The sequence below is a fragment of the Erpetoichthys calabaricus genome, chromosome 9 (assembly GCF_900747795.2).
Source record: "Erpetoichthys calabaricus chromosome 9, fErpCal1.3, whole genome shotgun sequence".
In the NCBI taxonomy this organism is placed as follows: Eukaryota; Metazoa; Chordata; class Cladistia; order Polypteriformes; family Polypteridae; genus Erpetoichthys; species Erpetoichthys calabaricus.
This window is the reverse complement of record NC_041402.2, coordinates 49,107,369-49,135,090: the sequence shown is the minus strand read 5'-3', so window position 1 is coordinate 49,135,090 and position 27,722 is coordinate 49,107,369. Positions and strand designations below refer to the sequence as shown.

Sequence of the window (27,722 nt, the reverse complement as noted above, 5' to 3'; positions counted from 1 at the left end):
ATATACATTTGTGTGCTAATATGAAAGCCCACGAACGCAGACAGCAGTGATGTTATGTCGCAGTGTATGTCTGACACGGCTAAGCTGCTGCTTACTTCACGGACATCTACGTCCAGGGAAGGATCCCTAACCTTCAATAATCAACTCTTAACTTCCTACATAGCTCAGACTAGCTTGATATTATAATACATTTTATTGTAGCTTTATTGCTTAAGGTATTGATGAGCCCTAATACTTCTAAATGCCATTTGAGTGCTTATATGTTTATGCACCAGCTTAAGATCTTGCCCCTGACTCGCACAGGCAAAGGATTGTTTAGTCTTCTGTCAGTGAGAAGCTCAGCACTTGCGTTCCCAAAACAAAATTTGCCTACTTGCTTCTTCAGAGAACATTACAACCTTGACTCACAGAAGTTCAAAACAAATCAAGCAAAAGGCAGGCAAGCACGGGCCTTTGTGCCAAATAAATGGTGTCCTTTTAAAGCTGTTTCAAGCCTAGACTTGTCATAGCGAAGAGCACTAAAACTAATAATGAAGCATATTGATCCTTGATCAAAATTCTCAACAAGCCAAGGATCAAATGGTGGAAGTTGAAAAAGGAAAACTGTAAGGTGGAGTTCAGGGAGAAGGTAAGACAGGCAATGGGTGGCAGTGAAGAGTTACCAGATATCTGGGCACCTACAGCAGAAATGGTAAGAGAGACAGCTAGAAGGGTGTTTAATGTGACATCTGGACAGGGGAAGGAGGACAAAGAAACCTGGTGGTGGAATGGAGAAGTACAGTGTACGTGATTACATCTTGCCTGAAGAAGGGGCCTAAACTGCCTCGAAAGCTTGCATATTGTAATCTTTTTAGTTAGCCAATAAAGGGTGTCATTTTGCTTGACTTCTCACTGCAGTCACAATGGCTAACACGGTACAACTTTCTAATTTCAAGAAAGAGCTTTAAATGCATGTAGGTGTCATTTGGAGAATACTGGGATGGATGGGTGCTGCTGTTAGATTAAAGCAGCAAAGATATTTGCTAATTGTCTTACAGCAATTAATTCTGTGTGTCAGACTAACGTCTATGAATATGTAGGTATTATACTTTGAGATTTCTGGAAAGCAAATCTCTTTTGAAGTCTCAACAAATTTTTTCTTATTGCTTTCACAGATCTCAGAAGACCCTTTACTGCAGAAAACAAATAGTGGAAGGACATTTCTGATTTGGAGACAGAATCTGAAAACCTAATCTAGGTATGATGTAAAATGAACATCCTCCAGCCAAACAAGACCAAATCAGCACCATCGCTGCAGAGGACATATTGCACTCCATTTTCTGTCCAAATATGCACTCTGTTGTTAGAGGAAAAGCAGTGACACTCATGCCTACAATAATCAAGAAGACTTAGCAGCACTTGCACAGATTTGTTGAAATCCCTTTAGAAGCAGGCCTTCACAATTATTTTCAATACTATTTAAGTGGGAAAGAAAACTGTTTAAAAGTGGGGTAAGAAAACAGAGGTGGCAAATGTGAATCTGTAATGGCCATGAATAAAATAACAATGATGGAAGGGACACTTGATCTACCTTGTATATTTGGAACTTGTGATCTAGGTGATAAAGAGAAAGTTTTCAGTTTATCTTTCTTAATTTCAGATAAGTCTTTAAAACCCCTGATAAACATTAAAGACCTCACTAGAAAGATGAAAGGCTTGTCGACATTGTCTTGGCTGAGTGGTAGATAGGAGGGCTGCGTCCACTGCTTGCTGCCTGGCTCAAAAGCGGATGAGACTAGGAAGCCTGTCCACAGACTTTAAATCAGGTATAAGGAGTTGGCAGATCCCCTGCTTATTCCCTGGCCAATATGTGAACAGTGAATTTTAATCAACAGAATGATGGAAATGAAGATGGAGGTCGCTACAATGCATTGAATGGGAGAAACAGAGATTTGTTCATCTGGTGTTTTGGGAGAAAGAACACAGCAAGATAGAGCTGCAAAGCATGACAATGGGGTGGAACACTCAACATATGATGATCTAACAGGACAAATGATGAGTAGACAGGAGGCCAGTAAAATCAGAATGGGGTAGAAACTAGTGGAATGGGGTACAGTTTCAGCTACTTTTGGGAATAAGAGGTATAAAGCTACCCTTAGCTGACAAATATTACAGAAGACAGTGGAATTTCTTCTGAGGCAAGTAGAATTTATTTTTGATAAAGAAGTTTCAAAAATTGAAAAAGAAGTTTCAAAAAATACCAAAGTTCACAAGTGTTTTTTTCATCTATCCTTGCAATGCTTTTAATTTGTATGGAAATGTTTTATGAGAAAGGAATATTACTTCCCAAATATACAAAAGTTACCATAACACTGTTAAGTGCTGCAACTGAAAGATTTTTAAGTATGAGAATGTACTGTAAGTATATACCGAGACAGGATATCATGATCTAGTGTCAAATGTCTTACATATGTACTGGGTCACTGGGTAAACATGAAACTGTGTATAAGAAAAGAGAAGAATGTCCATCTTCACCCAATTATAAAGAAAGGAAAACAGAGAATAGTGGTATTTATGAAGATCAAGCTAAAATTTGACCAAGATGCTAGCAGTGTATGTGATGAAGAGAAGTGCAGGAGACATGTAAGCCCACCTAGCACACGAGGCTAGGAACTGTACAGAAGATATACAGTAACTGGCAACATGTGGGAAGAAATCCAAGAGACTTAAAGATTGCCCCAAGTCTTAAATCAGTGTGGCTAAGTCAGTTCTTAATAATTTGGGGGAGGAGAAAGAAACAGACGACAAATGTTTAAGAATACCTAGCCAAAAAAACGAATGAATTGAAAGAAATTTTTGTTGAACTAAGTAGGAATACTCAAAAACAGAGAAAGTAAATAAAGACGGCAAATGTTTGGAGAAGAAAAACAGGAACAAAGGTAGAAAAAGCAAACTGTAATAGAAAGCAAATGGAATGAGGTTGATAGACAATTAACAATGTAACAAAAATAGAAGAAATGGTTAAAAGTGACTTAGGAGTAGGAAAGTTAATATAGAAAAAGAAAATATAGAGAAAAACTTTTATTAAAAGTGTTAGTCATGTGTTTCAAATGTAGGCAAGGATTATTGGGGAAGAACATCAGGAGCGAACCAGAAAACAGCCTGTTAGAAAATCTGGTTAGGATGTGGACTGGAATATTTTTAAAAGGGTATAAAGAAACTCCACCTTTATGTAAAAATGGGTAAAGAAGAAAGTATGAGGCTGGGAGAAGAGTATAAAAGAAATCAAGTAAACAACACAAGCAGCCAAGAGACCGAAATATATCCTTCCCATATCATCAGTAATGCAGGGAATAAGACAGAAAATAACAACAGTAAGACTAGTGAGGTAAAGGAAAAAAAAAATGTAGATTCACTGCAGGCAAAAATTAAAAGAAAAAAAAGACAGGGGTCCTGGATATAGTATAGAGTCACAAAAGGGGTAAAATGAAACAGAAGAGAGAAAAGGAAAGGAGGAGAGCAAATAAATTTAAGGAATCCATAAACTTCACAGACAAGGTGGAAAAGAATAGAAGAAAAAAGAAAGAAACTGAGAATCATAAATATCAGCTATGATAAAAGTTAAAAATCACTAAACATTATTGGGTTTTGAACTTCAGAGAAGAACAGCAGAATTTTTTTCTTTTAGACATGAAGACAGACAAAATATTATTGGAAGAATTCAGTAATTCCTTTAAAGAAGATTATTAGATACAGTATATCAAAAAGATTGGAAGATAGGGATGTCTTTTTCCTGGTACAAATAAAAATGCAGGAGTATCACCCAGAAATCCCAAAAAAATGAGTCTAAGAACCAAAATACTAGTTGAATGCAGAAGTATAATAATAAAAGCAAAATTACAGAAAGGGGAGGTAGTAACAGCAATACATGTGAATTCATCAAAAACAGAATAAAGGAACTTGAGAAGGTGGAAAGGTACTAATTTCTTTAAAAATAAATAAATAAAAAGGAGTAGATATGAAATAGAAAAGGAAGATATAAACAAAGGTGACAGAATTGTCATAGTGGACACTATAAAGGAAAATAATAAAAAGGAAAATAAGTTACAACAAAAATTTTTAGAATAGGATTTTGCCAATCAGAATATTTACCAAGCTTAAGATATTAAGGTGGCAAAAGGTAAAATAGTAAGACACCAATTTGCGATGGACTCCCAGTGGAAATTTACACAAAATTCAAGGATTTAGTACAATATTCTGGAAGTATTTCAGGACGTGTTAAAAAGGAAAGAAAAAAAAGGAAAGAAATGATACCTACTGTGAACGTAGGAATCACAACTTTTATTCCCAAACATAAGGTGAAAAAAGTTAGACAATTTAGACAACTTAAGTTAAAGTGCCAACAGTACAGACAAATAGGATAAAGACTTCTCAAGTTAAACATAGTGATCAGGCTGTTGCTAAGTGAACAGGGGAAGAAAATATGGTGCTAATAAGAGACAATAAAACTAGGGGAAGAAAGAGTCAGGGATGTGGTTTAGTAAGTCTATAGGGAAAAAGCATATCAAAGTACATAACAAATGTTTATCCATCCATCCATCCATTTTCCAACCCGCTGAATCTGAACACAGGGTCACGGGGGTCTGCTGGAGCCAATCCCAGCCAACACAGGGCACAAGGCAGGAACCAATCCCGGGCAGGGTGCCAACCCACCACAGACAAATGTTTATAGAAAGTGTTAAAGAAAATTAAATTTCCAGGAACTTTTATACAGCAAGTTAAATAATGTACAAGGGAATATGGAGTAAAATTAAAGTCAACAATTCAATAGAAATCAAAGCAGGACTCTGGCTTGAGATAAAGAGAGAACGGGTATTGATATTCTTGGAAGCTATGGACAGCTTTTAAAGTGTTTCTTTATAATGATTACATATCTACAATATCTGCAATAGGTGGGAAACTGATTAAGTAATACAACATGCAAATATGTTTTGTGAGGCATCAGGATCAACACTAAACATAAAGGTAAGTCACTGTGTATTGGACAATGGACAGAGAAACTACAATGTAAAATAAAAATTGGCAACATCTGTCAATGATTCAGAGGTGGAGTATGGTACAAAGAAAACAGAAAAGGAGAACAGGATGAAATCCAAAAATAAAATAAAGAGAAAGGCCTATGACATTTATGAAAACTCATTATGGAGAGAAATGTCCTTTTAAGGCAACAATTATAATGTCAATCATATTCTAACTATAAGTATTTTTCTTATCACCAAGAATAAATATTGACAATAAACAATTTGTTTTTTTAAAAGACACCAAATAAATTTCTTAGGAAGAATGAAAGTTCTAAGGGAAAATGGAGAAAAGAATATTCAGAACCTCCAAAAGTTGGTTATTTTGAATAATAGTGCCACAATAGTACATGCAAAATTAAAGAAAGGAAAAAGGCAGACATGACTAGATATCTGTTTAGCTTAACGCTAAAATCCGCTAAATTATATTAAACAGCTTTAAATAAATCAATAGCATCGAGAGAGCCAAAATATTACAAGAAATGTTTAAGATTGTGAAGAACGTTCAAATAGGAAAGAGAAAATCTAGAATTGTGGGGGCAAAAAAACAGATTTGATTAAGCTTACCAAGTCTGAGACACCACAATCAGAAGTGGTTTGGAAACAACGAGCAAAAGAAGATTTGACAAAACTGCGCGGTAGGGTGTAAGGTAACTGTTACAGACTAGGGTGGCATGGGACAAGAGGAAACTGGGAAATAATTCAGTTGTCATGGGGTAGAATGTAATGCATGTGCTTTGGCAATGTGAAATGGCACAAGGGATGTGGTGACTTATGGACTAGGAACAGATTTTATTCAATGCTCAAAATAACTAGAGACTGTTTTATACAGACTGGGAAATTTTAAAGAGGTTACCCCACTGAAGGGTAAATAATGGATCACATTAAGCATATGTAATCAACTACTTTGGTGGGCAAGGAACAAAACTGTTATATATAAAAAGGTAGTACAAAAATTATTTTTTATAAATGTGTATATATAGTAGAGGAAATGATGATAAAGAAGAACAAAGAAGAGATGTGACTTGTAAAGGATGAAGAAATGGTTGTGTGGCTAAGTACAGAAAAGACTTGATGAAGATGGAAGACCTAGCACTTGTTTTTTAATAAGAACATGAACGACTATGATCGTAGACCAATTTTGGAATTGACAAAAAAACAGACTTGGGAAAGTAACAGGCCAGTAACACAATTAAATGACATACAATTACGAAACATTGTGCACTCCACATATAAATGCGTAAATGTTGCATCACAAGGAGTTTCAGTCATTTTAAAAATAAAAAAACTTACACAGCTCTACCCAAATTTAGACTACTAAGACAGAAAAATTTGATGACAATTATAAATGGAAGTGAAAAATATAACAAGGGAAAGTAAGCTCAGACTGGGAAGACATGACAATGACCCAAACCATACAACCAGCACAATGCAGAAGTGGCTACTGGGAATATTTTTGACTGTTCTTGATTGGTCCTGCCAAACTTTTTTGAGACCCAAGAATGACAGTTTACAAATGCTTCTCATCTATCCTAATGTAGTTTGAAAGGATCTGTTAGGAAGAATGGGATAAACTGTCCAAATTCATGTGTGCAAAGTTTATAGAGATTGACCCAAGACATGAAGTTGTGATTGCTTCCAAAAAGATTCTATAAAGTACTGAATTAGAGTCTGAATAAATAAATGAGAAATGTCAGTTTTTGATTTTTAATACACCTTAAAAAAACATGTTTTCATTTTGTCGTTATGGGCTATTGAGTGTAGATTGATGGGCAAAATGGTAAATGTATACATTTAAAATTATAGCGACAGTACAATGAAGTCTGCAGAAAGTGAAGAAGTCTGAATAATTTCTAAATCCAGTACATGTACTAACAGAATATGGAAGGAATCAGACAGAAATGAACATGCAGATGTTTGGTTAACCACTAAGAGGAAATCCTGCACTACTCCCTATTCGTTTGGTTGGTCCATCAATCAACATTCACCACCATCAGCAAAGCTGACATCTGGAGGTTCAGCACTCACTTAGAAAATCGTATCAGTACTGGAGCCACTGAGTAATTCTGTAGCTACAGCCACTTGCACTTTTACAAGACAATCACATTTCTACAAATCCTACAGTACAAAATATTGAAAAGACAGAATACTTTTGGTATTGAGACCTTCTGTGATTTGCATATTAAGAATATATAAGCTTCAATATAATAACCATGTCTTAAATGTAACATTTTATTAAATAATTCTTCTACTTTGTGCCTGTCTGAGACATTTTTAAAGAAGACTTTGCTAACTTTCCTAATCTTTTTAGTTTGCTGTAAAAATATTTAATGAGTGTGAAAAAGACATTATTATTTTTGGTTATTAGAGCTATTTATTAATGCTGTCCTGAAGTAAGTAAACCTGATGAACATTTGCAACCTTTGTGAACAGTTTGCTAATTCCAAGTAATAATTTCAAATCAAAACTTTCATTTTTTTTTTTTTTGAAATACAAAATATTCTTTTTGCACTACCTTTTCCTCCTGAAAGATAAAAAAATATTGCATTTAACCGCAAAGCAGTGCCTGTGCATTAATACCTGAACCTAGATTTTTCTGCATTGGAAAATAGATCTTCAAATGGCTTAGGTTTATTCTTAACCAAAGGCTCACTCACAGGCTCTGCAAAATATAAAATTAAAAATTTAATTAAAAAGACCTTCAATTTATTTACTACTACAAATAAGCTAAGGAATTAAGTTTAAAAATTGTAACTAGAATTTGACCTTTATTTCATAGTTGATATATACTGTTTCATAGCTTACATGCTAAACTGAGATGATGAGAAAACAAACGTTTACCAGTCTGGATGATCTGTTTTAGTATACATTTGGGAGAAGGACTTTCTGTAGCATCAGAGAGAGATGATTCATCACATTTGAAAGTCTTCATTTTCAGCCTCTTAATACTGTGTCTCCTGCCAACTGCAGAAGGCAACTTTGCAACATTCTGCTTAAGCCACAAAAAAAATACATTTAAATTGAAACTTGCTTTTCCTTGGTGGTGCTTTAACTTATTTTTCAAAACTGATACTGGAAACTGGGAATTGACTTCAAATTTTCTATGCCTATAGACACTGGGTTCTCCAACATGTTGAGTTAAGATGTGCATTGAAAAAGTAAAATCATTGATTGAAACATTCAGTTTTGAAGGACTCATTAAAAATTAAACAGAAAGAAAATGCAATTTGAATTTAGTAGAAACACATCATCTCCCAAATTAGCAATCAGTGCAAATGTCATAAAAAGTCTGATATAATAAAGGTGGGAAAAGCTTTTCCAATGGCTGAACATTACGACTTTAATATCTTTATCCACTTGGCAAATATCACAAAAATGCTGGTCTTCAAACCTCATGGCTAACACTCAGTGTCCCCTGGAAATGTCCATTACCTTACTAGAAACCCAATTTAAAAAAATGTGCAAACAATTCTGTTATAGGTCTGTAATATGCTATAGGTCTGTAATAGATCCATACTTTGGGAAAGTTTTCAAACACACAAAATGGCAAAAGAATCAAAGTATGTTTTGTTAAGAATGCACAATTTTTTAATTTTTGTGGTAAGTGTCAACTCTGCCTCTTTTGACCAAGACTACATAGAGACCTCTGTTCTAGTGCATGTCCTGAGAAGCCACCTGCAGAAATGACAGCAGAGTTCAGCAACACATATTATTGAAAAATGAATGTAACACAATATAAATTGTTAAAGGATAGGAAAGAAATTATCCATGAGAAAAAAATAAACATCTGAGAGAAGCACCTGTTATAATAAGTTTGTTATAATGTTACGTTTAATGTCACTGTCTCTGTGCACACTGTTATGGATTCATTCATACAGGCAGACCAAGTATGGTACACAGGGGCTAGACTGCATTTAGAAACCATTAGCCTAGCAGTTTGGAGAATGAGACAACTGCAAGTAGGCATTGTGCTATTCTTGTATTTTTGGAGGTGGGGTTGAGTCCTTTCCTGTCCTTGTTTGGAGACCAGAGAGAGAGCCTGCACGTGGAGAAACCAGTATATAAGGCTTGGACTGCTGCCAGGACACTTTGAAGCTGTCGGACGGAAGATTATGTCATCCATCTGGAAAATCCTTTCAGCATGGTGACAAAAGATGGCAGACTGTGTAGATCAAGATTCCCGCCTTGATAGAGTTTGTCATAAGCTTCCCGTCTGTAATGCCGCGTAAAACCGTCAGTAAAGAAAGCTAAGGTATATTATTTTTCTCATGTGATTTTGTACCGCCGTACCACTATGGGAGGGATATCGCCGTTTGCATTATATCTATATAGTTTCTGGTTACTTAAAACGCCGCATTTTAAAAAAGAACATATTTCCAAAGAGCTACTGCCTCTTAAGGAAACAGCACCATACTTCTGACAGGAAAATTCTATGTCTGGCTAGATTATGCAAGCATACACAACTCTCTTATCTAGGGCTTCAAACGATATTGTGCAGTATACACCAGCATCAATCATACAATATGTATAATTATACAGTGGTATAATGATGTCTCTATCATCATGTATGTCCAATGTTCTCAAATAATGTTAAACCTATTTTACCTTCCCAGGATGAAGTGATTCTTTCTACAAGAAACCATACCACCCAGTAAAGAACCATAAAATGCCATTAAAGAACCAGTATGTCTAAGAGCGCAGGTGATATTTTCAAAACCAGAATACTGGGGGCCATGAGGTTAACCACAGGTGGCGCAGTGGTAGTGCTGCTGCTCTGCAGTAAGGAGACTGTGGAAGATTGTGGGTTCGCTTCCCAGTTCCTCCCTGTGTGGATAGCGCTTTGAGTACTGAGAAAAGCGCTATATAAATGTAATGAATTATTATTATTATTAACCACTGCAGTACTGTGTCACCGTCATGGCCAATAAGCAGAGACCCATAAATAACAAGTCCCTTTTATTTCATTTCAAAATAATTATTGCACATATTAATTTGTTTGATTTGACCATATTTACATTCTGAAGACCAAGTAAGGAAACAACTGAGGAAGCTACACAAACAGGAAAAGCTGCAGGACTAGATGGAGTCAATCCTCGAGTCCCTAAGGCCTGTGCTGACCAACTGTGCTGCGTCCCCTGTCACCTGTTGTCTGTCCCTAAGACTTCAGAAAGTGCCACTGCTGTGCATAACAAACTGCATTGTTCCTGTTCCAAAGAAAGCAGGTACCTCTTTACATAATGACTACAGACCAGTGGCACTTGGGGTACACATCATGATAGACCCATTGCAGGACCCACTGCAGTTTGCCTATTGGACAAAGACTGGAGTGGAGGATACAATGGTCTATCTGCTCCACAAGGCTTATTCTCAGCCGGACAAAGCACTTGTAAGGATTATGATTTTTGATTTCTTTAGTATCTTCAAAACCATGCATCCATCTCTGTTAAGGGGTAAACTCAGAGAGATGCAGGTGGATGAGGCTATGGTGTCTTGGATAATGGACTATCTGTCAGGTAGACTGCAGTTTATGAGACTCAAGGACTGTGTTTCTGATATGGATGTGAGCAACATTGGAGGACAACAAGGAACAGTCCTGTCTTCTTTTCTCTTCACTCTGGACACCCCAGACTATTAATATAACACCAGATCATGTCACTTGCAGAACTTCTCAGATGATTCTGTACTTATGGATAGGAGAGGAGTCAGGTTGTCTGTTTCCTAGTTGAAACACAATGGTCTGCATCTTAACATCAGCAAAACCAAGGAAATGGTTGATTTTTGTTGCAACAAAGAGCTTCTATGTCTGGTTACTGTTCAAGGAATGGACATGGAAGTGGTCCACTCCTACAGGTTCTTAGGGGTCCACATTAATGACAGCTTGGACTGCTCTCGGAACACAGAGAAGCTATTCTGTATAAGAAAGGGCAGAGCATTTCTTTAATATTGGAATTGACATCCTTCACATGTCCTACAACTGTGATGGCCAGTGCGATCTTCTGCACTGTGGTGTGCTGGGCTGGGAACATCAGGAGAGGCCCACCAAATCAATAAGCTACTTGCAAGAGCAAGCTCAGTAATATGATACATTATGGACCAGCTACAGGTAGTAGCTAAGGAAAGAATAAAACCAAAACTGAGTGTCATTATGAACAATGCTGCACATCCTCGCTGTGACACTGAGGAGTTTCAGACAACAAATTATTCAGTAGATGTGTGTCAAAAAACACAACTGGGACTCCTTTATATTAACAGCAATATGTCTGTCTACATAATGCTTCAATGTGGCTGCAACTGCTAAGTCAGACATTTTCACTTCATTATTTTTCATTTTCTTCTTTGTTCAGATCATAGCGTGTCAGTCAGTCAGTGTGTGTGTATGTTTATTTATTTACTTACTTACATATCTACCAAATTTCACCTTTGGAGCAAAAAAAGTTTGCTCAGGAAAAAGGAGATTGAAGAGCACAAGTCAGAGGATGGACATGAGAAAATATCCAAGTCTCTGAATATCCCTTAGAGTCCTATTAAGAAATGGAAAGATTCTGACACAGCAGTAAATCTGCAGTCTGTTCACAAAAAAACTGAGTGATCATGTAAGAAGAAGACAAGTGAGGGAAGGCCACCAAGAGACCTCTGAAGAAGTTAGTACCTACCATATCTGAGAATGGAGAGACGACACCTGTTGTCTGGGTGCTTCACCGGTCACAGCTTTATGGGAGAGTAGCAAAGAGAAAGGCACTGTTAAAAAAAACAAACATGACACGTGGGCAGAAGGCACAAGGCAGATTGTGAAGTTAGCTGGAAGAATCTTCTATGGTCTAATGAGACCAAATTGAGCTTTTTGGCCATGAGACTAAACATCATATTTGCTGTAAGCCCAGCACTGTGCATTATTAAAAACAAATCATCCACCACATGATGGTGGCCGCATCAGGCTCTGGGGAGGCATTTTTGCAGCAGGCCCTTGAAGGCCTGTGAAAGTAAAACAAATGCTGCAAAATCCTGGAAAATCCTGGAAGAAAACCTTATACAGTCTGCTGCAAATCTGCGACTTGGTTTGTGTTCCAGCACAACAACGACCCCGAATATAAAGCCACAGCTACACAGGAATGGCTTAAAAACAATGTTAATGTGCTGCAATGGCCAAGTCAGAGTTTAGATCTCAGTCCAGTTGAGAACTTGTGGCCGTTCACTCAGGATGCTTATGCAACCTGACAGAACTTGAACAGTTTGGCAAAGACGACCGGGGGAAAAATGGCAGGGTCCAGATGTGGAAAGCTGATAGAGACCTGTGTATACAGACTCAAAGCTGCCAAAGTATATCTACTAAATGCTGACTTGTGAAATCAATTATTTTATTTTTTATAATTGTAGCTAAAGTACACCACTTTCCAGTGATCTGTTTTCACTTTGACATCAAAGAGTCTTTTCCTGGTGTCCAATGTCAAAAAAGCTGAATTAAACACTCTGTGATTCAATGTTGTATAACAGGAAATGTGAAAACTTCCAAGGGGTGAGTACTTTTTATACTACAACATTTCTTAGAATGTTTGTTATTATGCTGTAATTGGCTGTTCAGTTACCTTATGGCCTGTGAATAGAGGTAATCCCTAAATTTACTGGTAAAGTCCTAGGGGTCCTGCACTGTTTGCCAGAGGGCAGGATGGCTGAGGTCTTCAATTATCTGGTTTGCCTTTCTAAGGCAGTGAGTGTTGTGACAACCTGAACAGATGGCACCTCAGCATTGGTAACATTATGTGCCACCATCACTGCCCTCTGCAGTGCTCTGTGAAGATTGGGAGTGTTAGGTTAAATGGTGACTTGAAGTAGACCCTGTGATAGCCTTGTGCCCGATTTGTGCTGTGAAAACCCAGAAAGATATTAAGGAGGTTTAAGAATCCAATGTCAGGATATAACATTTCCCTTATTTAATACAGACGGTTAAAGTAAAGTTCTTCCTTTAGACATACAGTAATTAAAAAGGAATTTGAATTTTGCATTAGCAGTACATAAAGAATGAAATCAAAGGTAGGTGCTGATGAAATGAGACTCCCATACAGAGTTACTGGGCCAGGAGAAGAAGTAACCAATCTGGGATGACCCCCAGTAGAGCTACTGCCCCTCTGTGTCAAAAGGAGCCAGTTAGGATGGACACGGCCATCAGAGAGAAGCCACTGGGTATGCTGGAGACATCTTCTCTCTCAGCAGTCCAATTTGATCTCCTCAGGCTGTTCCTACACCAGCCCTGACTGATGAGGAGTGAGTGTGAGGGAGTGATTAGCAACACTTTACATGACTAATAAAACTGCAAGTGTTCAGGAGTTAAAAACAAAATAACGCTCTGACTTTCAATTTTGATTCCTAGCCTTCACCTACAGTACATCCCAGTGGGTGATTGTTTCTAATAAGGGACTCAGTTTTCTGTTAGCTGAATGAGGTTGTAAATACATTTTAATGAAGTGTAATGAAAACTGCAGTAAAGAGCAGCCCCTTGTGTTTGTCCAGAGAACAGAAGAGACGGCTCCTGTGTTTTTATGCTTTGATGGCCAGATAAGAAATCTGAAATTGAAGAAACAGGACTTGGTCCAAGTAATAAAGGAAGTCTGGGAAGAGAAGGTCTCCTGCGACCACCAGGTACCGCAGCAACCAGAAACACACTGCCGTTTAGCTCCTTTACACCAAAGAGGAGGAATTTATCTTTCCTGTCAAATCTCTGCACTTTTATCACACAAAGAGGTTCACAGAAGCTCAGTGAAGGGGAAAGCGGTGAACTTTGTGGAGTTCAGAGCTCATCTCTCTGCTTTCTGTGCTAAACTGTCTTACTTTTCCAACACCTCAATCAGAGGATTCTCAAAATTGTGCAAGGTTTATCTCCACACATTGCCATCTTTAAATTTGTGCCAACAATTATCACAATATACCATTTTAATCAACATTCATTTATCATCAGGATCCAAAATAAAAGTCTGTAACCTCAAGTTAAATTAAGTCATTGTCCATTTCACGTGTCATAAACGAAGGGAATTAAACACTAAACATGTCTGCTCCAATACCCACATAATTTATGGGGAAGCCAGACAACTTTGGTGATCCCAGAAAATTTTCATTAAACTGTCAGAGAGACAGAGAAAGCGAGAGTTCTTATCACCTTTTTGGGCTGTTCTTGTCACATGTACAGAGTAGGGCGACATTCTTACTTGGATATGTTAGTCAAGATGCAACAAGATGCCTTAGTCAGTCAGATGCATTTCTTTTTGCTACTTTTCTGCTTTCATACTTTACATTCATATATGACAATCCATTAATTATATCAGTATGTCACTTGGGGACAGAGAGCCTGACACTGTGTAATCTGAGACCCTCACATTGCAGCAGAAGTCAGAGGCTCATTCACTTAGTAGACGGTGGTCCCTTTAGCTCAAGTGGACAAGTGGCTGCTTATTGAGTCAGAGGCCCTGGTTCATGGAGGACATGAAAAGGAAGACTGGTTGGGCAGTCAGTTTCTTGGTGGTGACTTTTGGGCATGTAGTTAGGATGCCCATGAGTGCCTCACAGAAGAAGTGTACAAGTCACAGCGTCCTGGAAGAAGGCTAGGGGGTAGACTTGGGGCACAGAGGAGGGATTCTGTCTGTCTTGTCAGTCCAGAGAAAGGTCTACACAAGTGTGGACAGAGAAGCCAGGTCAGCAAAGTTGTTTCAAATTTCCTTGTTATCAGTGGGCTCTACTCATGTCTCTTGTAGCCTCCATAGCATTATGTTTATCCCTGGAAAAACAAGCCAAAAGTGTTTACTTTTTTCTTGTTGAAAAAATGTGTAAAAGAAATGTGTTAATATCATAATGTTAACATGAATACAGTAGAAAAGGTATGTCCCATTTGCACTGCTGTACAGATGCAGATTTAGTACTCATCATTCATTTTTGAGACAGCCACTAACGCATATCCCAATGCTGCAATCAGGACAGTAGAAATGTGTTTCTTTGCAAACTTCTAATATTTTTATGTTCCTTACATATGTGAGCGTAGACTGTCAGTGTCTGATCCACACAGTCGACACACCCTTTGTGTTATCGTAGGCTACCACAGCACAAGGCTTAGTGACTTCCACCTTTCTCCAGTGCAAAAATTGACAGTTGCTACATTGTGAACAGTCCTTAGGGGGCTAACATCTGTCTTGTCTGTTCACTTGATCACAACCATTTTGCCTTCTTCCCCCACACCAAGAAGAACTTTCAGGCGACCAAACTGACAAGGCATATCATGGCAGCTTGTTCATAAAGTGGCATATTCGTCAGTTTCCCCATCCATGTCAGAGTCTGATGACCAATTCATATGGTCTTCACTATCGCTTGATTCTATTGCTTGATTCAACTAATGGTTCAGTTTCATCCATCCATCCTCTTCCAGTTATCCGAGATCGGATCGCGGGGGCAGACTTCCCTCTCCCTGGCCACTTCTACTATCTCTTCTGGGGGAATTCCGTGGTGTTCCCAGGCCAGCTGAGAGACATAGTCCCTCCAGTGTGTCCTGGGTGTTCCCCAGGGCTTCCTCCCTCCTCGAGCTCTGTTGTTGGGGGCTTTATGCCCCTGGTAGGGTCACCCAAGGCAAACTGGTCCTAGGCGAGGGACGTGACAAAGAGCAGTTCAGAAAACCTCCTATGATGCAAACATTGGATGGTGTTTTCCCTTGCCTGGACGCAGGTCACTGGGGCCTCTCTGGAGCCAAGCCTGCAGGTCAGGCTCGATGGCGAGCGCCTGGTGGCCTGGCCTGCACCCATGGGGCTCGGCCGGGCACAGCCCAAAGAGGCAACGTGGGTCTCCCTTCCCATGGACTCACCACCTGTAGGAAGGACCAAGGAGGCTGGGTCCAGTGTGAGTCGGTCCAGTTTCAGTTTGTACTAAAACAACATTGTTTAATTTTAATCCCTAGATCAGTGTTTCTCACTTTTCTTCCCACTTCTGGGACACTGGTGGCGGTTTCAGCTACTGTGTTGCACATTCCCCCCACTTCAATCAATAATACCATGCAGTATTTTTCTGTTTCTAACCTCGCTTATTTTACCAAGTTTGTCCCTCCCCCTGGTCATTTAACCATGATGGACCTCCCTGATCTTCTGAACTGCTAAGCTTATTTGTTAATGACAAGGAGATTAAGCCAACACTTTGCACTTTGACAATTAAGAAACAGGTTCGAATTAACGCCACAATTGCAAGTGTCTGCAGTGTTAAATGACTTCTGCACACTGGTGTAATGGAAGTAATTCAGATGAAGTTCACAAAGCTGACAAAAATAGTCATCCCTCCACATTACAAACAGAGTTAATCGAGTGAGTGAATGAGTGAGGTCTGTCTGCCTGCGGTAACTTGAAAAAAACACCTGGCCAACACAAAAACTTCTCATAAACACAAACAATTCTGTTTTTCAGTGAACATTAGCTTTATTAATATTTATATTCATATCTGTACACAACTTTAATTTCTACCCTCAAGAAATAATTTAACACTTTGTGAAGTCAAAGAATATAATGGAAAAAATAACAATTAAACAAACTATACAACATTATAAACACATTGTACAACATTATACTGTCTACCAAATATGAAAACAAAGGGTTTTGCTTAAATATTGGGAGTAACCTTATTACCACTGGAGGCTACAGGGATCAGCAGTTTTCTGTACTCCAAGGGAAGGTGTTGTTCAATTAACACATTTAGAGGTGTCTTCCGAGTCACAAATCCTTGTCTGCAATTTAAAAAATATTTTAAATACACATATAGCCACATACACAAACACACATATATTGTATACAGTATATTTTGCATCCCTATTTACACTGAAAAGCAGACCAATATCATACATTGTTTTTTTGTTTATTCAAAAAAAAAAAAAAATCTACTTCACATATTTGCTTGCTGATTGTATGCCACTCTTGTTTGGAGGAATGTGAAGATGGCATATTTAAAAACGGCAATAACATTTAGAGTATGTTGTCTCAGTAAGGCAGAGGATGCAATCAAGAACCACATTCATTTAGTTCAAAAGGTTTCTCCCATCATACCCTCTTTCAAATGGTATAGATGTGTAAAGCCTGCAACTCCCGACATAAAAAGGGCTTATCCTGATGTAATTGGACTTGAATGACAATTTGTTTTGTGCAGTAACAACTCTTGCATTGTAATTACACAATGCATACATTCACAATTATAAGTCTGTTAAATGTACTGTATTACTATTTTTTTTCTTTTTGCTTGTATTTGTTTAAGAGGCGGCTTACAAACAGGCACTGCACAATTATATATATACAACCATCTAAAGTATAGAAATTTAAAATACACATTGCCAATGTTTGCATATAGGAACATTCCAACACATTTCAAATATTAAGCAGAAGGGTAAACCAATCCAGAAGATCTGCACACGTCTTCTTAATAGCTTTATAAAAGGGACATTCTACAGCACGTTAAGTGGACTTTGAAGAGCGAAGACAAAGATACAACACATCATTTAGTTCCATTTCATATACTTAGCATTATATTTTATCATCATATACTTAGCATTATATTTTCTAAACTTTAAGTGAACAAAATTTGTGTGGTGATAAATTTCTGAAAGTAAGCTCTGAGACCAACATTCTGTTCACAACATATAAACCACTGAATTGTATGGTCTGAGGCCTAAGGTCTTTGTATAATGTGCTAAAAACCATTTTATCAGACTCATTGCTGTTTTTTATTGCCCCAGTATATATTTATAGGCAAGAAACTTTTTTTTTTTTTTTTAATTTAGTGGAGTTATTGCTATAACAATGTTGTCATAACACTATACATAAGTTTATTTAAACAAATTATAACCAAGTAATCAAGTAGAATGGAAGCCATAAGCAATGACTTACAATCCTGTAACTGATTTAACACTTTTTCCACATTAAACATGGCAACACAGATGTTCCTGTAGTGGCCCCCTTCAACAGCCATGGACACTGTGAGAGGGACTTATGGACAGTGCACAGTGCTTATGGACAACTTCAAAACACAGCGAGAGAGAAAAGAATGGGAAGTTAAACTCATGCTAAAATTTAATACATTACAACATGCCTTGAATAGAGACAAGAGTTTTATGGCCAGATGCGAGGATTGTTTACATCTCTCAGAATGACTGACAACCTGTCTACAAGATCTACATTGTTTTGAAAAACTCATTACAAACTTCAAGACTTTGTTGGACAGTTATCTTATCCAGAGATCTTGACCATACTGTACATTGTTCTTCTCTCTCTTGTTAAATTAACCCTAGCCTGAATGAATCTATTAATTTTTTACATTTAAAATTTCTCATTTAAAGATTTACCAATGTTGTTTCTTGTCCTAGAGTGTGTATATAAACATAGGAAACTCCAGTTTCTGTATTACATCTCGCCTGAAGAAGGGGCCTGAGTTGCCTCGAAAGCTTGCATATTGTAATCTTTTTAGTTAGCCAATAAAAGGTGTCATTTTGCTTGGCTTTTCTCTACATTCATAATGGTACAACACCCTAGTACTACACCTTTTCAAATGAAGCTATGACCTGATGAAATCTACAGGCAATTACGTATGTGTCTGTAAATATTACCTCTTCATTAGGAGCTCAATGTCTGCCATTTCCAGAGTCTTTCTTTTTGCATGGTGCACATACGCACCAAGGTCGTCAGCCAGTCTGTCAAAGTATTTTCCTAGACTTTAAGAATGAAAGGCAAAAAGTGGCGATCAAAAACAAGGTTGGCTAGGTTTCTTATTTGCTATTCTTAACAATATATTTCAAACTAAAGTCTAATGTGAATAATTATTGTATTTACTGGGTCAAAACCAAACAACCAGGTCAAAGATTTGAAAGGTGTCAAATCATAAGCAGAAATGTAAACTTGCACATTGTCATTAGAGATACATTAAGCATCATTTCAAGTTCAAATAACTGAGAAGGATTTGGAAGTATTGGATACTTATGTACAGAGCAGAGGGCTACTGGTACAATCCTGGGTCACTTGGGGGAGTCGAGATATAGAATGTTATTTTTATGAGTAGTGCTATGCTTTCCCAAACCACAAAAGGGCAACATACTGTAGTCACACAAGTACACTGGGAAAATCAGCCAGTCTGGTCCTCCAAATACAGCTGTCCCTAGAGGGAGCTGTCTCCAGACAGCTTAAAGACACAAGGAAGCTGCTGAGGAACCTGGGAGCACTTAAAAAGGGTTACCAAGAAAAAAATTAATTAAAATACAGGGTGAGAAGACCACAGCTGTTTTATACAGAGATTTTGAGCTGTATTTTTCTTCTTTATTCAGCCTGCAGAGTGTAGCTTCTTTCTTTTTCCACTATGTGCATTTCAGTCAGTCATATCCTGGGGACAGAAGTTTGAAGTTATACACATGGAAGAGATGCACAGTAAATTTTTATTCTTACCATGTCTGCAAAGTCGGGTAGACATCTTTGGACACCTTCATCCTGGCAAAATGGGTAAAAGTTGACATCACTATATTTTTCGGCATCTCATATTGTTTTTCAACATTTGTGGTTTTCTTCCTTTTATTACTAAATTGTGCACTCTTTGTCATGAATGGCTTTGAAATGCTGAAAACACAAAAGGCAGAATTATACATTTGAAATTCAGTATTGTTGCTTATATTAAAAGGCAAAAAAGGCTAGAATACTGTAATGGTACGACATAATCTTTTTTTATTAACCAGTTGCATATCTACATAAAACACAAGTTTACATATCTTCATTCTGAACATTTATAAAAATACAGTTGGCCCTTGTAGTCTGCAGGTTTACAATTCACAGATATTCCTGTTTGTGAGTTTGTCATCAATAATTACACTGTAAAAAATGTCAGTAAATTTAACGGTAAAAATACTGTAAATGGTGAAAGTAAAAGACCTTTTCTGAAAAAAAGGAAAGTTACCTTATATTCTACTGAAAATTACCTGTATATCTTAAACAATATATTTCATTATTTTTTACAGCCAAGTTTTGTAAAATCGATATTTTTCTACCTTCAAAATATGCTAAATACCGTTTACTGATGCATTACAATTACACTGAAAAAAATCTGTTAATTTTACAGTGTAAAACTGTTAAATAGTAAAGGTAAAGTGCTGTTTCAGTAAAACCGAAGTTACAATATTTGCATAAGGACACGACCGCCTTTCACCATATTGTTCCTGGTGAACCGCATACCTTTGAATAGTAGGGAAAAAAACTTAAACACAGTTAGCAGATGTATTTTTCCCTGCATGCTGAAGGTTTTTTGAGGTTATGGAAGCTGATTTATGGTTGGCTGTATTCAATAAGCTGGCACACCTGTAGGAGACCATACACCACAAAAGCAAACTTTTCTTCCCCACCAGACAATGTGCTCTAGTTTCCTTAAACACTGAATTGCTTTCAATGTGTATAATTAAATAGTACCTGTTTGCTATTGGTTGTTGTTATTTTGATGCAAGCTGTGTACTGGGGTTTGACCCTGACAATACTTTCCAATGGTTTAATGATTGGCATATTTATTACCCTACATGAATTTCTCGGCATGGTTAAACATTCCCTTCTGTTGGAATGTGTTGCAAAGAAAAAACAGTTTTTACTACAAAGTTATACCGCAGACCTAAAAATATTGTCACCTTATTTATTACAGTAAAATCTTGGCAACCCAGCTGCCAGTTTATCGTAAAAATAAAATTTTTATAGACCTAAAAATACCGTAAACTTTTTTTTTTTTACGTGTACCGTAGACCTAAAATATTGTCACCTTCTTTTTTACGATAAAATACTAGCAACCCAGCTGCCAGTATTTTACCGTAAATTTAACATTATTTTTTACAGTGTACATTAAAATTATTTTACGAGTTTTGCGACCTACTGCAGAAAACTGCAGATGATGTGCGTAGGCTAGAAAATGTAAAGAAAACTAAAAACATCTAGTAAGTCATAAATGCATAAGTTCCACGTAATAATCATTTTTATTGTTTACTACTATAAATGCACACAAGTTTAATAAAATGTTACATTTTGTAAAAACTTATAGATCACTAAAGAACTGCAGAACTACGCAGCCTCTCAACCCCACTGTCGCCAAGAGCACTGCCACCTCCTGGAGCTTCTCCTGCACTTTGGTGCTGCCCAACTCATCCTATGTCACCTACCCTACCCCGATTTGGCAATCTCCTTCTCTCCGCTTCCCTTCTTTACGTTCTCTGTCTTATTTTCCTGCACTGACCCTGCTCCCTTTTACGCTCTGCATTAACTTCAGGTGGAGCCCACTGAATTCTGTGCTACTTTTGGCCAGCAATCGCTAATCATCCCTTCTGCTGGCACATGCACATCCCGCACCAACCCAATCTGAAAAACCGATGAGCTGCCACTAAAAAGTATTAAATAATTAAAACGGATTTGCACCCCTCTTCACCTCACAACAGGGCTCAAAACGTGTTTGCGGAATTTTACATTTATGGGTGTCCTGTACCTCTCAGCCCCGTGAACCGCAAGAGATACCTGTATATCATTATGCAAAATAAAGTATTAAATTAGTATAAAACAAGCAAACTCATTCCACAGATATGTTTTCCAGTAAAGGTCACATTTGTATTGTGTCCATAAGAGTTACTTGTGAATGATTTGAAATTAGGGCGGTACGGTGAAGCAGTGGTAGTGCTTCTGCCTCGCAGTAAAGAGACCTGGGTTCGCTTCCCAGGTCCTCCCTGCGTGGAGTTTGCATTTTCTCCCCGTGTCTGCGTGGGTTTCCTCCCACAGTCCAAAGACATGCAGGTTAGGTGTACTGGTGATCCTGAATTGTCCCTAGTGTGTGCTTCGTGGTGGGTGTGCGACTGCGTGTGCCCTGCCTGGGTATTTCTTCCTGCCTTGCGCCATGTGTTAGCTAAGATTGGCTCCAGCAGACCACCGTGACCCTGTGTTAGGATATAGCGGGTTGGATAATGACTGACTGACTGATTTGAAATTATTTCAATTTTTTTGTCTGGCACCTCCTGACTCATTGGAATGAGAAAACCCCCATATATGATATATTGCTCAACTCATCTTAACGTCTAGGTATGCAAGACATTGAGCTTTTTGGGGTTTCTCCCATTTTTGGCCCCATTGACTTGAAAATCTCTTATTTTAGGTCATTTTTAGATCTTATTACACCCTTATAATAAAGAGTAAACCAGTTGATGTCTTCAGTAAAAATGATCAGAAGGACGTGAAGTTGTGCATGCTACATCAACTGACCCCAGGGGTTCATGCATTAATGTGATATAAGGATTCAAAATTACTCTTTTTCACAAACATTTGGTTAAAAAAATGGGGATCACTAATATAGGCATTTGAAGTTCTATTTTGTGCTATTTGTGGTTACTGATCATGAGTATGATAATATTTTCAATATTTAATTCTTTACCGGTGGTCCTAGCCTTCAAGCAGCCTCTCCCAGAAGACTAAAAATAAATTCCAAAAATAAGCATGTGGGGTATTGTTTTAGACTATTTTGAGGTCATGGATTATGAATATAATATTATATTTGATCCTTTGCACTCCGTTCCCAATCCAGGTGGTTTATTGTGTGGTGGGTGCAGCAAAACGCTGTCAGCACATGCTCCCAACCTCTTTTTCTTTACTAGATCTAGACCTCTGTCAGAGGGTGAAAAATGACAAAATTTTATTAAATCAATATTTAAACATTTAAATTAAAGCACACATTTTAATATTTCAAATATTTAATGCAATTTTTTTGTTTATTTTGTACTTCTATCCCTTGAAGTAAATCATTGCACTTCTGACGAAAACTCTGAATTAGGGAAGCTTATGCTAATTCAGACTTTTTTTTTTTTTTACCTTTTAATGTTTTTGTTGAGGAAAAGAGGCGGCACTCTGAATGAAGGGGATGATCGTCTTTTCTTTGCACGTATAAATGCAGGTGTTTTCAAGCAAAGCTCTGCTTAAACAGGGATAAAAAAACATCACAATCTTTATAAGCGAGTATAATTTATTGTTATTACAGTAAAATGCACTTTTCCAATCTTTTGCTTTAAGGAACTACAATGCAGTTTTTCTGTTAACAGCTTTATGAGAAGCAACATCTGCTCTACCTAAAACTGAACCCCTGGAATTGCAAATAAATAAAATTAGAACAGCAACAGTTCTAAAACCATAAAATAACATTTGACAAATACTTTGTTTCATTAAATATGACAGATGAGTACTTTCCTCACCTCTTATTTAAACAGTTATCAAATAAAAATTGACCATAGCATTAAATGCGGCCTCAGAGACCCAATACCTTCACTTTCCGTTTCATCCTCATCACTAATTTCCGACTTGCTTCTTGAATCTGTGGCCTCTGCTGCTGCAACAGGGATTTCTGGAGATTTTCCATTTTGGCCGCACCCTTGGGTTGGAGATACAGTTATATCTTTGGTTTTGATACCATCATCCACAAGAGACATTGCAGAATCCTCAGCACTGAATTCATCTTCAGAATAACTAGCTGGCACATTCTTAGTCTGAGAACCCTCTGGTACAAATTCATTATTTTCCTTGTAAGACATTGCAAAAGTAGGAGCCAAACTTCCTCCTGGGGTACCATTTGGTTTTAAAGACTGGGCCTTCTTAGATGCATTTAGTTTTTGATTTTGGGACAAGAGTTGTATGCCTGTATTCAAAATGTCAGAGGTTCTAGAATGGCCATGGCTACTTGGAGAAACTGCCTTAGATCGTCTGTTAGATGTAGTACTGTTTGAAAGAACACTTGGAGAAACATGTTTATACAGCACTGAAGAGGTGCTCAGTCTAGTTTGTACGGGTGCAAGCGGCGATTCAAGTAACAAGGAGGAAGATTTTGCTTTATCTTTCATAATTTCTGATAATGCTCCAGATTTCCTCATAGATGTTCTGGTCCTTTTCTGAAAACTTGAAAGGGTGGGATGATTTAGCATGCTCGAAGCTGCGGAGTTGTCCTTTAAATCTGGAGAGCTCACTTTAGAGTGCATAGTCGACCCCCGAGATTTATTATGGACATCTGGGGACATGGCCTCGGCCAGTCTAGATGAGATTGAGGAACCGTGAAACACAGTTGCAGAAAACCTCTCAGAGGTGCTGCATGACATTCTGTTAGTACAGCTTTCTGATCCTGTAATGAAATAAAAGAATAATGTTGGTTGTACCTTCTAGTTGTCTCATAAAAAAAATTCTGAATCAAAAACAAGTCAGTGATAATTTTGATTAAGTACAAACTGAACAGACAGCACCTAATTCAGCAGAACAGCATCCTCAAAGCAAACCACAAAAAGGTAAATGAATAAAGGCACATCATACAAGTCAATCTTTCTTATTGGTACAGCTATGAAACAGTTATCTATTAAGAAATGCGACATCACCTCAGACATCAAGTACAGTATTTGTCAGCATAACAATCATAATCCATTCTGCATATACAGTACATCCCCAACAGGTTAATGAGGTAAATCAGCCTGACATAGGTAAGACACATACGGGCAAACAATGCATTATGACTTCCCTTCAAAGGCAAGTGAAGATATTGATTGAAATAAAATTAAAAATTGTCCAGGTCAAGAAAAATACCAAGAAAATAAGTTACAAGTAAAAGGCACAGATCTGCATTATTCCTCAAAGTACACCTCATTTGTCATCCAATTCATAACACAACTGTGGCAAGAAATGGATTGGATGCATCAACGACATGACAGTGTTTCAAGCACTGTAATCTATTAGAAGCCAACTGACTCACACTGTTATCTTCTCTACATCTCCATGCATCCCTGGCATACTAAAAACTGTCAAACTCTTTCAGTTTCTTAGACTCTGCAGTGATGAAGTTGACTTCTGTAATGAAGAACTCACAAAGAGGAGTTTCTTCAGTAACAGAGGATACCTTTCTTATATTTGGAAAGGACTCTAACTAAAGCCCAGAGCAGACCTTGTAACATCCACTCTAAGAGGAACCTCAATAATGAAACCTACTGGTCCACCCATTCCACCCTAACACTCCTCTCTCTCTCTCTCACTGATCAGGACCCTTTTGTTACGAACAATATTTTTCTCTAAACAATCTAGCCTACACAAACTTCTAATCCACAGCCCACTTTACTGAGGAGAGCCACATCCCTCATCAGGCATTATGAGCTATAAATGGAGCCGCTGTGTTACTTGCAAATAAAATGGGTCACTAACAGTATTCTTGTATAGGATCTGGTGCTTCTGCTAAATTTGACAACCGGCTTCTTGCCAGTCTAAAAAATATTATTTACTGCATTTCTTGCAGGACGTGTCCAGCTAATACTTCAGTTAAACAAGGAGACGGCTAGCAGACCATTTCAGGACGCAAGTTCAAGCTGTTAAAATTAAAGACCATACAAAGCCTAAAACACTTTATATCTCCCGATCATGGCGACACTGACCTCTCTGTGTTCTTTCACTGGGCTTCAAAGCCACTTTTCAAAGAAAACCAGAAACTAGCCTAACTCTCAGCCTGTGATCACATATTTCTCTAGGTTTTAATGATAGATTAAATATTTATTTTTTCCCTTCATTTTTTCTAATGGCAGAGTTTCTTCACCTTTTCTTCTTTCATCCATCCTGGCTGTGTCCCTTCCTTCCTCTCCTATATGCATGATCGGAATTTTCTTTTCAGTTGTACACCTGATGAAGGCTATACAGCCAAGACACTGTCTCTTTAACCTTTCCTTTCCACCGTAGAAATAACCTTTACAAATTTTTCCTGTTTTATCCTTGCTAAACAAGACTGGGGTTTTGGTGAATGGTGGTGTTTGGTTGTTATTTTGTTACCAAGTTAAAAAGGATGTGTTTTTAATTGGTTTCCCATTAGTTTTGATGAATGTAGATTTGATCTCAAAAAGCAATTATTAATTCAAGGCAGAGATAACATTGCATGAGACTTGAAGTACTGCTTAAGTGGCAGCATTATACAGTATAGAAAATAGTTAAAATTAAAAAAAAAAAAGTGTACTTACTAATTTAGAAAGGCTCCCCAGAAAACATTGCTGGTAGGTAGCACGTGTAAAAATAATTAATATTCCAAAGCCTCACCATTTTCTATTTATGAAATATACTTAATTATTTTTAAATTCATTTTATGCTGTATTATTAGTTTCTAGAGCAAAGTGAGTGACTTGAAACCAAACATAAAACAACTAAAAAGGTTTGCATTTATACTGTAGTGTGAACGATTGAACAGTTAGTATTTTTAAGTGTATTCATACAGAATATAAAATGTTTGTTGGTGGGCTTTATTTAGTCATGTCTCAGAAGGTTCACTAGAATAAGTGAAACGTGACAAACAGAAATCTACTTGAATACCGATAATTACAGTGGAGACCAAGTAGATGGAGCGGAGAAAATTGTTTCTCCTCAACTGAGGCTCACCATATACAGTCTGTTTAACAAAGGAAGTAAATTAGTTGAGTCTTAATACGAAAAAAAAAAAGTATACTTTTATTAAGAGAGAATACAAAATTGCCAATGGCATTACAGTAGACCAACGAATAGGCAATATACATAATTCAGTGGCTTTAAACGTGCACTTCTACCATAAAGCAAATCAGAGAACAGTTTTGGATTTGAATATTAAAAGCTCAAAATCTGTGAATATCTTTAATGTTGAATGCATATTTTGCCTTTGTAAACTAATCAGAACATTCATGTATACTACAAATAAATGCATAAAAATGCTTCTTCATCCACTTATTCAGTTTAGCAATGTGGAGTGATGGTGCCTTATCTAGCACAACACAATGTAATGCGAGTACCAAACCTGAACAGGAACATCAGTAAATCACAAGGCACAATCACACATATATTCACTGTTACACCACTTCATCAACTTTTTCATGTTGTCAGCTAGTTTTCCTAAACAGTTTTACCCATTTTCCCCTGTTCATTTAGATCAAATCTTGCACATGTACTGTTATGAGAAGACTAAATAAACAGTGAAATGATAGGCATTTTATGTTAGACAAGAACAAAATTAGATGTGCTCTACACCCAGACTTGTTAAATTACACAATTTATGCAAAAAATATAGTGTAAAACAAATCTCCTTGTTATTCTTCAGTGTTTGAAAGTTAACACATAAAATAAGAGAGGCAAAAGAGGTGTGGGACTTTTTCAGTGTTTCAATAATTTCCATTTGATTTTTAATGCTGTTCTTAAGCAGGCTATTGGAGCTAGTAGTAAAGGTATACCAAAAGGCAATATGTTGGCGCTAAATCCACATGGATAAGTTGCTAATACCTGACTGACATTAAGTGTGTTACCACCATTGCAAATGTCTTACAACACCCCTAGCACCTTTTGAATTTATTCATGTTTTACAGAAGGTGTCAATATTAGACTTCAACTTTAAAGAATGACTTTAATATTGGACTACCCATTCCAAATATATAATTGATATTTAACCAGATGTAACTTTGCATTTAAATGTGCAAAGTAGCAAGCTAAGAACAAGGGCTTTCTTTCAGAGAAGTATCTACTATATGGCCTTCTTTTTGTGATATTTTATCTTGTGAAATTTGTTACGTTTTCTGCAGATGCCCTATCAGGCTTCTCCGTGCAATGCATGCAGCCAAACCTAATGTGTTTACTGATTTAAATCAAAACGTCT

General features: G+C 37.3%; 2 protein-coding genes across 6 annotated transcripts in view; both read right to left on the bottom strand.

Annotated features, from left to right (window-relative positions):
• The window catches only part of LOC114657140 (centromere protein T-like), a 97,280-nt gene extending 89,237 nt beyond the window's left edge, over nucleotides 1–8,043 (bottom strand). For all 3 annotated transcript variants that reach the window (XM_051932200.1, XM_051932201.1, XM_051932203.1), the window contains exons 1-2: nucleotides 7,899–8,043; nucleotides 7,638–7,719 (exon numbers count right to left, since the gene is read on the bottom strand). In XM_051932200.1, coding sequence (XP_051788160.1) covers nucleotides 7,638–7,719; nucleotides 7,899–7,989 — 173 coding nt within the window. In that variant the 5' untranslated portion in view covers nucleotides 7,990–8,043. The remainder of the gene's footprint in view (nucleotides 1–7,637; nucleotides 7,720–7,898) is intronic.
• LOC114657739 (uncharacterized) overlaps nucleotides 1–27,722 on the bottom strand; it is a 101,953-nt gene that overhangs the window by 43,715 nt on the left and 30,516 nt on the right. Inside the window, exons 12-16 of one of the 3 annotated variants that reach the window (XM_051932199.1) lie at nucleotides 23,364–24,212; nucleotides 22,919–23,021; nucleotides 19,493–19,660; nucleotides 18,664–18,768; nucleotides 16,625–16,797 (exon numbers count right to left, since the gene is read on the bottom strand). In XM_051932199.1, the coding sequence (XP_051788159.1) occupies nucleotides 16,674–16,797; nucleotides 18,664–18,768; nucleotides 19,493–19,660; nucleotides 22,919–23,021; nucleotides 23,364–24,212 (1,349 nt within the window). In that variant the 3' untranslated portion in view covers nucleotides 16,625–16,673. Of the gene's footprint in view, nucleotides 1–16,527; nucleotides 16,798–18,663; nucleotides 18,769–19,492; nucleotides 19,661–22,918; nucleotides 23,022–23,363; nucleotides 24,213–27,722 lie in introns of those variants that run through there. The other 2 variants (XM_051932198.1, XM_028809622.2) reach the window with 2 other exon arrangements.